Source organism: Castanea sativa, chromosome 12, assembly GCF_040712315.1.
Source record: "Castanea sativa cultivar Marrone di Chiusa Pesio chromosome 12, ASM4071231v1".
Lineage (NCBI taxonomy): Eukaryota > Viridiplantae > Streptophyta > Magnoliopsida > Fagales > Fagaceae > Castanea > Castanea sativa.
Genome location: NC_134024.1, coordinates 24297278 through 24311363, shown reverse-complemented (window position 1 = coordinate 24311363; position 14086 = coordinate 24297278). Strand labels below are relative to the sequence as shown.

Genomic DNA, 14086 nt, shown 5'->3' with positions numbered 1-14086 from the left:
TGAATTATTTTTGGTTACATTTATTGTAACATGAGTGGATTGTGTAATGTTAGCAATAATTTAATAAAATAATTCTACTGTTACAATTTTTTTTTTCACAATTATTAAAGTGGCGAGTCTTAAATAATAAACAGTAAAACAATGTGAGTGGTGGGTACATATAAGAATCAATAATAATTTGACAACTTGAAAATTTTTTTGTGCAAATACCATTTAGATATACATTTTTTTTTAAATTTGATAAACAGCATGCAGATATAAATAGTTATACTATGTTTGTTTCAACATTAAAGTTCTCTAGAAAATAAAAAATTTCTAATTATTAAATAAGAAATCTAGAATTCAACCCGATAAAAACTCAATTGATATTTTGATTTATAAAAAAAATAAAATAAAAGATCACAACTCATCCAACACCCATTTTCACACCCTTCCCATGTGGCATGCCACGTCAGCTCTTCGGCCCACCGACTCAAAAGCCAAAAACAAAAACAAAAACAAAAATTTTTAAACCACAAACACAAATATAAAGCAAAAACCCAGAGCCAGATGAGTTGGTTTTCGTTCTTTTTCCCTCCAGATTTCACAATCATAGACTTTCAAACTGATTTCTCTATTCCTTCTCATAATCATGGTTCTCCTTTCAACTTGAAAACCCAGATTTTATAGAAACTCATAACCTCATTAAAATTTCAAAATCCTCATGGTCTTCAAGTATCCGGAGTTGGGTTTTGGGCATGGACTTCTCCGACCATTTTTAAGTAGGCAGCGGTGCAGATACGGAGCACTACTTGACCCGAATCTGGTTCTCAGATTTTGGTAGTGCTGCTGGTGGCACGAGTGGATAGATAGCTTATTGGGTGGTTGGAATTCAACGGGTAGTTTGTGATGCATGGCAGAACAGTGTTGATAGTCTTGTTGCGTTGAGAACCGAAATATTGTTGCATTTTGTGATTTTGTATGATATTTCTTTGGTTGTTTGTAATGGTGATGGCTTGCTCTTTCAATCGGTGGTTCTGTTTTGGGTTTAAAAGGAATGTACGCCAAGTGCTTGAGAAAATTTCTCAATGAATTTCAAATAATCAACCTCCTGGAGCCAACCAGCCAACTGAAGGGAGCTGATTGTTGTGCTACCTGATTTTTATTTTTAAGTTTCTTTGGACAAGAAAAAAAAAAAGACATCATAACTCATTAGAAAGCTTTGTTAGCAGCTACAATGCTGGTGGATTCAATTCTTTCAATAGTGCAGTTAATTATATTTATCTCTTTGTAAATCTTCTTTTATATCAATAGAAATCTCTCATTAATATTGAAGTCTCTTGGTGAAATTTAATTGAAGAAATCTAGTAAATATGCCATGTATCATTTATTTATTTTTTTGTTAAACAAAGAGATTTTATAGCAGTAACAGGCTAGCTGTATAGATAATAATAATAATAATAATAATAATAATAATAATAATAATTTAAAAAAATCATTCAAGAACAGAGACAAGGTAACATCATAAACCAGACATAATTGTTGATGTCCACATATCCGTTCAGATTAAGGCCTATCTAGAAAAATGATGATGAACCCTCTTAGCCAATACCACTTCTAAAAATGTATGATATATATATATATATATATATATATATAAAGAAGAAACTAAAAAGTAGGTAGGAAACTTTGAGCAACATCAACATATAGCAACAAAGATGATTTTACACTGAAATCACCACAACTAACCACTACCAAACACACAATACGGTAAAATTTATGTAAGATATGAAATTCTGCATCAAAATATATTTAAATGACATAACAAATTTCAAAGCATACTAATTACGAAGAGGAACTAAAACCTTCTTCTCCTAAGCCATACAAAACTTATACTATAAAGAGGAGATGGTGAAGGTTCCACTTGATTACAAAAGGTTCTTACTTAATTACAAAAGATTACAAAAAGCTTCCACCATGTCAACTTGTGTCACTTGTACCGTCTTTACGCAATTTTGGATTTTCATCTTTTTTTCATGTAATTCATATTGGCCTCCTGAATGATGACCCTATAATAAGAAAAATGAAAGACAAACATTTTAATAAATGACACTCAAATTTGCTGTAACATCTATTAAAGCTCTATAAATAGCCAATGGAATAAGTGTGTTCCTGAGATTCATTATTTAGATGAAAATATGGATACATGTCAAAATTTTGTCCAATAATATTTGGCTGAACTGGAAAGCTTCTTCCTTGTAGCATATCTTGTATGCAAAAAGAAAGAGTTATCCCTGTAATATTAGGAAATCCACTCATATTGTTTGGCCACATAAGTGATTGGGGAAAAAATTCATAATTCCCTGCACCAATATGTTGTGATTGTTGCAATTGTTGCAATTCGAAATCCTATATTGCATACAATATAAAATTCAATACACTTTAAACATAACACCAATGTCACCAACTTCCAGATAGTACAAAAATAAAGAGTCTTACATTAAAGTTAAAACTTTCATGTGTTTCAAGCACGCCAACTCTCATTGAAGGGGTTGTACCACATATTGCACACATTTCCAATCTTCTCAAATTCCTACAAAATGTAAAGTGACAGAAGTTAATAATTATTATAAACAATTGCATACAAAAACAAAGAATTAACATATATATTACTACCTTCTCTACATTTCCCTTAGTAATTGGAGTCTTAGTATGCTTTCCTACATTCTCCTCATTTGTTGTGGTTCTCATTTTCATTTTTTGTTTCTTTTTTTTCTTAACAGCTTTTCAACCTGCTTGGGCTGCTTCCTTTTAAATGGAGGTTGCCCCTTTTGCCAAACAACCAATGGATCAAGTATGTTTTTTAGTCTCTTTTGGAATTACGAGACCATCACCACAAGGTTGAATCATTACGAATACCTATAGGAATGAGCTTATTGGTACCAATACCACAAAAAAATTCCTCTTCTTCGAACTACCTTTTTAATTTACACATTTGTACCATCAGTTTCTTACACCTTTTTAATTTACACATTTCTACCATCAGTTTCTTACACCTATCTTCCGAATTTGCTGCCAAATCAGAAACCTCATAACAGACTATGCACCTTTTTAAAGCGAGATGCTTCAAGTTTCTTAGGCCAAATGTCATAACTTAACCGAACTTTAGTGTGGCTCCTCACAATGGTTTTCCTCCGTCTTTTTAAAATGTAATTTTCGAGTATTCGTTAAACCCCCCCTATGTAGAAAAACCATTATTTGATGCCTGCACAAAATTCCCTTAAACTCAAACAATCTGCATTTGCAATTAATATCTCCAGTATCCTCATTAAAATAAACAATGAAAGTTGCACTCCAATGACGTTCTCCTTGTGGTAAATCTTCACGTCCTTCATATTCTAAGAATTCAATCCCCTTCTTACATGAAGACAAATTTCAAAAAATCTTCCCTGCTAACTCTTGTTGAAACTCTGTAAATTTTGCAGTTGTGTAAGCACTTTGAAATTGCTTCTCCATCTCATAATGAGTTAAACAAGGAATGTGCTAATTGAAGGAATTGAATTCTTCATTATTTTCATTTTGCACCTTTTCTTGCCAAAGCATTCTCATATTTGTTCTACAAATTGTTTCAAAGTGGTCTGCGCATGAATATAACCATCAAAGAACTCATGCATGCTTTCACTCCATTGTGTAGTTTCACTCCATTGTGTAGTTGACATTCCTGCCCAAAACATATCTTTGGGCATATCTTTTACAAAAGCAGGTACCCAACGATGTCGCTCCTCATACAACCCAATTAGCCACTTGTTGCTTTCAAGTTTATAATTCTTAATGAACATACTCCAAGATTCTTCAAATTTTACTTTAGACAAGGAATCATGAACAACATTTCTCATACAATATTGGATCGATTCATATTCTTTGTACCCCCATAAATTTATTAGGCATCTTTTTCATGATATGCCACAAGCACCATCTATATACCGTGCATTAGGGAAAACAACCTCCATAGCTTTTTTCATGGCTTTGTCCTGATCCGGAATGAATGCATTGGGAGGACATCCAGACATGCATGTAAGCCAAGAATGAAATAACCATATAAATGTCTCTGTGTCTTTATTTGAAATCAATCCACATCCTACTAATGTTGATTGCCCATGATGGTTCACCCTAACAAATGGAGCAAACGGCATGTCATACAGTCATACTTGTTCACAAAGTATGTTGTGTCAAATGTAACCACATCACCGAGTTCCTTGAATGCTGACCTACTCCTTGCATCTGCCCAAGAATACATTCCTTAATCGACCGTTTTCATTCAAATCCATCGTGTAAAAGAATTCAGAACTACCAGCCTGCATTTTCAAAAACTAATCATGCATTACGTTAGCATTTCCTTTCTCAAGGGGTAAACGTCTAACTTTTTCCACGCGATTTCTACAATCTTTTTCTAGAAATGGCAAATTCTCACATCCCCCTGCCTCAACTGCTATGAATTAAAATTACTGTTCCCTTTGTTGCATTTGTAAAATCAGGATTTGCTTGGACTTTTGAAAAAGGAAAAAGAAGTCTCCACAGCTCTCTTTTAAGACTTTATTAGAGGGTCGAAGCTCCCTGGGGGTTGCAATCTCTGTATTGTCTCAATTTCTCTGTGGTCGTAAGTTTGGGAAAACTGAGGATAACGTCAATTGCAACCACAATCCAAAACAGATTGTAAAGCTCATCTTAGGGTGGTTCAATGCCCCGATGGAAAGTGGGTACTACGAACCATGACACTTGACCATAATCATGGATTAATAGAAAATTCTTTCTTATTACAGTAACTGATTTTCTTGATAAAAGTTGTGTAATTTCGTCGGTTGTGGTACTGTGTGGAGTGCGGACCTGAGTCTAAAAACAAAGTTACTTTCCACACGTTATCTTGTCGGAGGTTGGAAACTTCGTGGAACGCAAAGTCAAATTTCTTGTAAGGGGGCTTTCTTTTTCTTTTTTAAATTAATTTCGTGATTCCAAACCTTTCAGTTCAATCTGGTGATCACCTCTCATTTGATCTCCTTTGCATGCGTTGATTCATTTCTTATTTATAATTTCATTACATCTTTTTTACTTTCTCATCTGCTACTTTCCAGAGTCCAGATCTCCTTATCCTTATCCTCATAGATTCCGATGGCTTTTCCAAACGATGAAGTAGTCTCCACTTCTTTTACTCGTCTACATGATGGCTATGGCGTCAGCTATGACCATGACGTATTTTTGAGTTATACCCGTTACTATTTTACAGCCCATTTATACGAGGCTTTGAGAAACAAGGGTTGAACACTTTTCTCGATAATGATGACTTTGCCCATGGAGAAGGAATTTTAGCTGAGCTTGTCAAAGGCTGTAAATCGTCGCATACTTCGGTTATCGTACTGTCAGAAAATTATGCACGTTCCACTTGGTGTTTAGAAGAACTTGTCATGATTCTTGAGCAGAGGGAGAAAAATGGTCAATTGGTTCTACCCATTTTTTACAAAGTGAATTCATCTGACGTACGTAAACAAGAGGGAAATTTTGCTTCAGATAAACATGCAGAAGTGTATGGCGAGAAAAAGGTGAATAGGTGGAAGGAAGCTTTAACTAAAGTTGCTAATCTGTCTGGCTGGCATTTGGAGGAAGGGTATGTATCTAAATGACTAGACTACTTTTTTTTTAATTGGCAAATGGTAAATTATTAAGTGAAAAGTTGGGAAGCACGAGTGCGGCATTTGGGCCATTGCACCTACGGCCGAAGCGGCGCAACGCGGGGATGCGCAGGCGACGCCGTTGCCTGCGCGTCCATGCCGCGTTGGACATTAAAAAAATATTCTTTTCGGTGCGATACGCGCCGATTCAAGCTGACGAGCGCGAAATCAGGCCGATTCGGCTTGAATCGGTCTGTATCGGGCGCAACACCGATACCGGCCGATACCCGCAAAATCGGCCTATATGGCTGAAATTCAAAAAAAAAAAAAAAAAAACAGGTGCGAAACGCACCATTTAACTTGGCCGAAAAAAAAGGTGCAAACACACCGTTTGGAAAAAAACCAAAACCCTATAACACATACACACACTCTATTTCTCTTCAATTTTCACTTAGTCTGTGCTTCTGCTCCATAGCTCTCAGCCGACCCAGCCCTCTGCCTCTTCATTTTTCTTGCGCCTCTTCCCACTCTGCCTTCACTCCTCAGCTAGGTTCTCTCCCATTCTCTGCCTTCACTCTTCAGCTTTGCTAAATATTCTAGTTATTATTTACTATTGCTCTTAAATTTGGTATATGTTTATATAATGTGAAAAAAGTATGCTTAGCAATACATTAAAAATATAAATAAAAATATTTTTAATAATTTTTTAATTACCGCACCCCGCCGTACCTGCATTCTACTTTTTCAAAAATTGCTGAGTTCCGCACCCGAATCCTGAAACGCACCTGTGCTTCATAGGTGAAAAGTTAATGGGTCCTTTGAAGACATTAGTTTAAGGAAAGAAAGAAAGAAATAATTTTTTTTTTGTTAATTTTCTCATGAAAGTTATATTAATTTTTTTTAAATGGTCTATTGATAAATTCCTTTAAAATACCTATTAATTGGACCCAATTATGAAATATTTTTCTTTGATAATATATTCTTCAATTTATTATGATATTTTGGAATTTGGATTGTGAAAATGTTGGTCAGTATGTATTAAATCTCATTCCAAATTTGTATTAGATCAGCTATTTAAACAATTGAGTAATCTTAATTATAATTCAACTCATCTTTTGAGTGGAATTTTAATATATACACGGTTAGCATTTCTTTTTTCTTTTTGGTCGTGATAACTCGCCATATAATCAGTTTTAGGGTGAAAGTCCCCTTTTATTGAGTTCTTTGGAAGGGAGTGAATAGGAGAGGTTTGTAAAAGGGGTTTGATTCATTAGGCAAAAGGTCTTGCTTTACCTCTTTCCTTGTTCTTTGACAGGAATTTTTTTTTTCTTTTAGAGAATTCTTTGCCAGGAAAAGTTAGATAGTCTTCCTTAAGCTATTTGTAAAATTTTCAGATTCGTGCAAGATGCTCAAAGCCGTTTAACTACAAATGACAGGTCATTTTGTGAGTATTTAATTTTTAGATTAAGAGAGGGTTTGGATAAGGCTGAAACGCCCAGCGTCTATGTTTTAGTCTTTTTTTTTTTTTTCCTTTCTTTTGCTGGATGCGCACCTATCACTATTCATTGGCCATGAACAGTAATTTTGGGCCAATGAACAGTAATTTTAGGCATAAGCAGTGTTTTTTACACATTAAAAAATTATTTTGTTATAGTGTTTTTTAGTTTTCAGTTTCCATATTAATTATAGTTTTTTTTTTTTTTTTTACAAAAAAGATAGAATCTTAATTGTTGTTAAAGTGTGGGGATGCTGACCAAAGCCGTTTAACTACAAATGACAGGTCATTTTGTGAGTATTTAATTTTTAGATTAAGAGAGGGTTTGGATAGGGCTGAAACGCCCAGCGTCTATGTTTTAGCTTTTTTTTTTTTCCTTTCTTTTGCTGGATGCGCACTTGTCACTATTCATTGGCCATGAACAGTGATTTTGGGCCAATGAACAGTAATTTTAGGCATAAACAGTGTTTTTTACACATTAAAAAATTATTTTGTTATAGTGTTTTTTAGTTTTCAGTTTCCATCTTAATTATAGTTTTTTTTTTTTTTTTTTTTTTTTTACAAAAAAGATAGAATCTTAATTGTTGTTAAAGTGTGGGGATGCTGACCAAATATTTGTTTCTACACCCTAGCCCATATAGGTCAAAAATTTGGAATGGAAAAGACGTGTTACGCTTCTTCTCCAAAAAAAAAAAAAGAAAAAAAAAAGAAAAGAAAGAAAAACTTCAGTTACCCTATTAATTTCGAACCATTAGAGCCTTATACTGGGCATACTTTTAAGTTTTAGAGCATCCACACTTCTAAGTTTTAGAGCATTCACTTCGGTAGAGGCATAATTTTTGTAAATTTATACATCCAAAACTTACTTTTTCTATTTTACACTTTATTTTTACAAAATCCTCACATCAATTTGTCTATTATACATATTTATTTAAATAAAATATTTATTTTTAATCAACACCTAGCCACCATCAACGCTCAGAGTAGCAGCAATCCTCAACCAGCCTCCATCAACAACCTACACAACCACTACCATCAAGCCAGCCTCCATCATCAACCCACCATCAAAATCCCAAAACCACTAATCAAAATAATCAAAACCCACTAATCAAAATGCATTGATCAAAATCGCAAAACCCACTAATCAAAATTATCAAACCCACTAATCAAAACCATCAAAATCCACGGATCAAAATCACAAAACCTCAAAAAAAGATTGAGCTACATCAACGATCAGAGCAGCAGCGAGGCGAGAGCAACGATGATCAGATCGTTGATGTAGTGGCGAGAGTTGAGAGAGCAATGGAGATCAGTGGAGGAGGTGAGAGCGTGAGGTGAGAGTCAACAACTTGAGAGAAAAAGAGAGAGTGAGGTGGAGAGAGAAAAAATTAATAAAATAACTTATGGACGAGCTACAGTAACCGTGTATATTTACACGGTTACTGTAGCTCGTGAATGAATTTGCACATTTTTACACGTTTTTACATTCACTGATGTGGATGTTTTTTTGCTCAAATTGTGTAAAATTTGTCACTTTTTGCATTTTAGAAGACTTTAGAAGCACGGGTGTGGATGCTCTTAACCCTCCAAACTAGAACTCCCAAACATACTTTTGAGCCTGATCATGAAATAATATCTTATCATTTTATTTTTCAATAGTTGCGGACTTCTTGAAATTCTTTAAATTTTGGACATCACTTGTAGAGACTTGGCCGAAATTTCACAGGAAAATGAGTTTCTGATGCAGTCCACAGTAACCAAAGCTTGCTAGAATTGATTTAGAGCAAAGAAGAGCGTGAGAATAGAAAGAGTAGATGAAGAAACAAAATAGGGCTCTAGAGAACGATTTTCTAAAATAGATATTTTAATAGGTACATTAGTCCATACTTGACTTATAAATAGCACTGCATTCTCAAGTGACAACTAGTTTCAAGGTCATGCAGTCAAAATGTCATAGAAGACTATTATCTCACATAAAAGAGTAGATGAAGAAACAAAATAGGGCTATAGAGAACGATTTTCTAAAGTAGATATTTTAATAGGTACGTTAGTCCATACTTGACTTATAAATAGCACTGCATTCTCAAGTGACAACTAGCATAATGAACACTCTCCCTAGTCTCAAGGTCATGCAGTCAAAATGTCATAGAAGACTATTATCTCACATTAGGACTTATTGACCAACTTAATTGCACAAAATATGCAACAAATAATAATCTGACTACTTAATTTGCGCTAAACTTTTTTTTTTTTTTTTTTTTTTTCATTTTTGGTATTTTTGTTGTTTATATAAATAATAATTGATAACATTAATTTTTAGTGGATAGTAATAAAGAAATTATTCACACATTATTAAAGAAAATGGTTTTATGTAATAGGAGTACAAAAGTAAATTTTTTACAAATTACTTTCTATTCTCTTATTTTTCTTTTCAACCAAATAAATGAGTTTCTTATCCCTTTACTTTTTCACTATCCCAATTAAATAATATGAGAGAAAATTAAAATTTTTTTTATCCTCTTTCTGTTTTTTTGTCTTCCACTTTCCTATTCCCAACCAAATTGTATGGCAAATTTGTCTCCTTAAAGAAATTAATTTAGTTTCCTTGGGGCGCGCATACCTACGTAACTATTTGATAAGCTTGATGAATTGGGCTATTTTTGAGACCAATCGGAGTATTTTTTTTTTGAAAGGGGAAACTCAATTCTCATTAAAACTGAAAAAACGGTCTGCAGTACAAAACAGAGAGAGACAACCAAGACTAATACAGCTCAACAATTCTCCCTATCAATGATAAGAAGACGATGCAACATTGGAGGTTTTATTCCTTCCCATATCTGACTAGCCCCCACCGATTTTGCAATTTGAGCTAGTTCATGCGCAGCCCCGTTAAAATCCCTCTTCAAATGCTTCATCTGCCAGCTTCCAAAATTCCTCAGTAAGCCTGTGATTCCTTGGACAATTGCACCCACTTCTCCCATGTTTGAGTTTGTATTGACAGCTTGGACAATTGAGAGGGAGTCTGACTCAATGACCACTTGATTGAGCCCTCTTTGACAAGCTATTAGGATACCTTCTTCAACTGCAAAAGCCTCAATAATTTCTGCTGCATAATTACCATTCATCACCTTGCTTTCAGCTACTACTACCATGCCCTTGCAGTCTCGGATTACCACCCCCACACTAGATGGTCATCTAGTCCCATCAGTTGCCCCATCAACATTTATCTTATATTAATGTGCTTCATGATTTAGTAGCTTCTGTGGACAATTCTATAGGCTTGTAGTTGGACATTTTCCCTTCAATTCCTTTCTTTTGTTGTTGTTATTGTTGTTGTAAATATGGTCTCTTATCGGCGAAGTCATTCCACGAGAAATGGGATGATCCGTTGAAGATGATATATGGGCTTGAGCCCAATCTGTGTGGTGAGAGAGAAGTAACAACCCATTTCATGAAGTAATAAGTTTGGGCCTTGAGTCCATGCTTAAAAGTAACAAGATTCAAGCTTTGATCCCATTAGCCACGAGTTCAAATAATGATTTAAGAAAATTGGAACCTTAGGCCCATCCTTGATGTCAAGAAATAACTTGCCGTTTAAGTCCATTACATGATGTAGATAAAATGTTAGTTGTGAGATTGTCCCGTGAAGTGAAGAGGTTTTTGAACTTTGAGTCCAATATATTAAGAAATGTGAATTCAGGAAGACCAACAACACCGTGTAGATGGACATATTTGGGTTTTTTTTTTTTTTTTTTAATTTTATTTTTTAGTTGGGCTTTAAACAAATTTTACCAAACACCCCTTTTTTTGAATTGTGTGTAAAATGGTATTGTTGTATAGATTGTCCAATAAAATTTCACCATGTGGTCTGGGGAAAAGGTGACCCTGAAATCCGGAACATCTAGCCAAAAATAAAAAGAATATACCAAAATTAGTGATATTTCTCAAATCTATGAATTGCTTAAATGTTAATTTTAACTAACAATGTATATCAGTTGTAACACAAAACTATACATCTTTAATTAAGTTTATCATATTTATATTTCTTACGATTTTAACTCATTACATGTTTTTTTTTTTCTACGTGATTGGCAGCCACCTTCAAGCTGAAGATAAACTTATCGATGGAATTGCTGAACATGTACTAAAGCATTGCATGTCGAATTTTAGTGCAAAGTCTACAAAATTGCACTCAGATACTGAGTTGGATGTTGGTCATTTGAACAAAAATCGAAAGTTGGATGTTGTTCGCATGGAAAAAGATCGTGGCCTAGCTAAAACTAATGTTTTAAAGGTTGTTAATATTGAAATTTCTGATTATTTTGGAGGAAGCAATTTTCGAGAGAAGTCAAAGGTGGGCAACATATCCAAGGGAATCGATGTGATACAAGAAACATATTGTCGTAAAAAACTTCTCTTAGTTCTTGATAACGTAGATGATTTGAACGAGATAGAAAATTTGCTGAAAAAAAGTGATTGCTTGGCTCCAGGAGGCAAAATCATTGCAACAAGGGAGAAAAACTTATTACTTAATCTTGGGAAAGTTCATTCAACCCACAAACGATCCGCCTTTGTTACTTTCAATTCTCTAGTCAATCCTACCATGATGTCTTCTTGAGTTTTAGAGGTGAAGATACCCGTTATGAATTTATGCGTGATTTTGTTAAGGCATTGGATGACAAGCGTATCAACACTTTTATTGAAAATGACCTTCGGAGGGAAGAGGAAATTTTAGAGGAACTTTTAAGAGCCATGGAAATGGCAGTCATATTTATTATCGTCATCTCTGAAAACTTTGCATTCTCCACTTGGTGTTTAAATGAATTTGTCAAGATTCTTGAGTGTAAAAGAAATGACCAGTTGGTCTTACCGATTTTCTACAAAGTGGATCCAGTAGAAATATGCAGTCCTAACGGAAATTTTGGTGTTGCCCTAGCTAAGCATGAAAAATTTGAGGAAAATATGGAAAATGTTCAAAGGTGGAAAGCAGCTCTAAATGAAGTGGCTAGTTTGCCCGGATTGCATTACAACGATGAGTACGTATTTATTGACTACTCTTACTTGCTTTATACTTTTAATGGTTATTACTTAGTATTACGATTTTTTTTTACAAGATAGAAATTCTACTCTAATTTAATTTAAGTGTTTATGTGTGTGAAAGATTCTTTCTGGAGACTTAAACCCTCCCTTTTGCCTCCCATATTCTACAAACACTTATATATATAGAGTGACCACCAAGGATGTGCGGTGATAAGATATTGTTTATTGATCATATCTGTTGCCACTAGGATAGTTAATTATAATAACTCACAAACATAGGTAGGGGCGACAAAAGTCAGTGGTAGAAACGGAAGAACTTAAGATCATGTAATGTTACCACATTTAAGGGTTCTCCCAAGTATTTTGAAAAAAAAAAAAAAAAAAAGTTCCAAAATTTCTTAACAGTATTGTTCCAGGAAAAGAAAAGAGTTTTTTTTTTTTTTTTTTTTGGAGAAAAAAAGAAATGGGTTTCCATTATATTTCTTTCCTTACCTATGGACATTTGCTTAAAAGTCTAAAAGTAATATCAATGTATGAAATACATGCAAATATATACTTTAATCAACGTGTTTTAATGCACAAAAACTTGACATCTTGAATTTATTTTCATCTTTATATTTATATTTCTAACCAGAATAACTCTTTTTTTTTTTACCCTTTTCTTTCTGAATTCTAACTAGTACAAGTCATTACATGTTTTTTTGCATTGTAATTTGCAGAAGCATCAAATCTAAATTTATCCAAGGAATTGCGGGAGGAATATCGAGTAGAAAATTAAATTACATGCGGCTGATTATTGCTCAATACTTGGCTGGACTAGATTCTTGCGTAGAGGACATAACATCGTTTTTGGACAGGTGGTCAAATGATGTTCTGATGCTAGAAATTCATGGCCATGCTGGAGTAGATATAACAACAACTGCAAAGACTGTTTATAACAAAATTGCTGGTAATTTTGAAGGAAGCATCTTCCTGGAGAATGACAGAGGCAAGTCAGGCACAACTGATGCCATTATCCAACTACAAATCTTTTTGAGATCTTTGGGATTGAATGTGAATACGAATATGTTAGGGCCTTAACTGAGAGTTAGTTGATAATATTGTCTAGCTATAAGGAGGGACGGAGTCAAAACTTAGAGTTAAGGGTAGCTTTGTTGCTGGATAAATGTAGTGTCAAAGTGCTTGAGGTTTTTGTTTTTGTTTTTGTTTTTTTGTTTTTGGTGTGTGTGTGTTTTTGATTCATGTATTTGTTGTTGGGTAAGGACAAAATTGTTTTGTTAAATTTTTTTTAAAGGACCATGTTGTTTGTTTTGAATAAAATTGAATGATTTAGCTTAATTTTTGTAGTTTTACTATTGGTAATTTTTGTTGTTAAACTATTTTTTTGGACTTGTATATTTTGTTTTAGTTTTTAGATTTATAGATTTTTATGGTTTTCAAAAAGAGGAAAATGATATAACTATAAGCTCTTTTACAAATTACTAAGGTGATGAGTGATTATTAGTAAGTAAAAAAAGTAGTGTAAGTGGTGAGCTCAAATACGAACTAATAAGAATTTGCTATCTCAAAAGTTTGTAAAAATGTTGTAGAAAAATTTATGGCTATAACATAATGATATTGTTAAGAGAGAGCAAAGTATAATTATATAGAATAAAATTGCTAAAATTAATATATATATATATATATATATGGGTTAGGTTCAAGTTACACTTGGTGTAACTCTAAGTAATGTTACACCACTCATTATTTTTTAATAGGATGTCAATTTTAACAAATCTACTGTTGGATTACATTATCTTTGTATGTTCTTCATGCTTGCAAAATTTCAAAGTGATCGAATATCAATAGCCATGTCATTAATCAATTGTTTAAATTTAAGTTTTTATAATTTAAAATAATATATAAAAAA

The 14086-nt window shown here is 33.6% G+C and overlaps 1 protein-coding gene and 1 pseudogene across 1 annotated transcript; one reads left to right on the top strand and one right to left on the bottom strand.

Moving 5' to 3' along the window:
* Positions 1-2332: 2332 nt before the first annotated feature.
* Positions 2333-10289, bottom strand: LOC142620406 (protein FAR-RED IMPAIRED RESPONSE 1-like; annotated as a pseudogene).
* Positions 4944-13391, top strand: LOC142621371 (disease resistance protein RPV1-like). Its single transcript, XM_075794689.1, has 3 exons — positions 4944-5638; positions 11233-12173; positions 12897-13391. The coding sequence occupies exons 2-3, from the start codon at positions 11788-11790 to the stop codon at positions 13255-13257; spliced, it is 747 nt and encodes a 248-aa protein (XP_075650804.1). The 5' UTR covers positions 4944-5638; positions 11233-11787; the 3' UTR covers positions 13258-13391.
* The last annotated feature ends 695 nt before the right edge of the window (positions 13392-14086 follow it).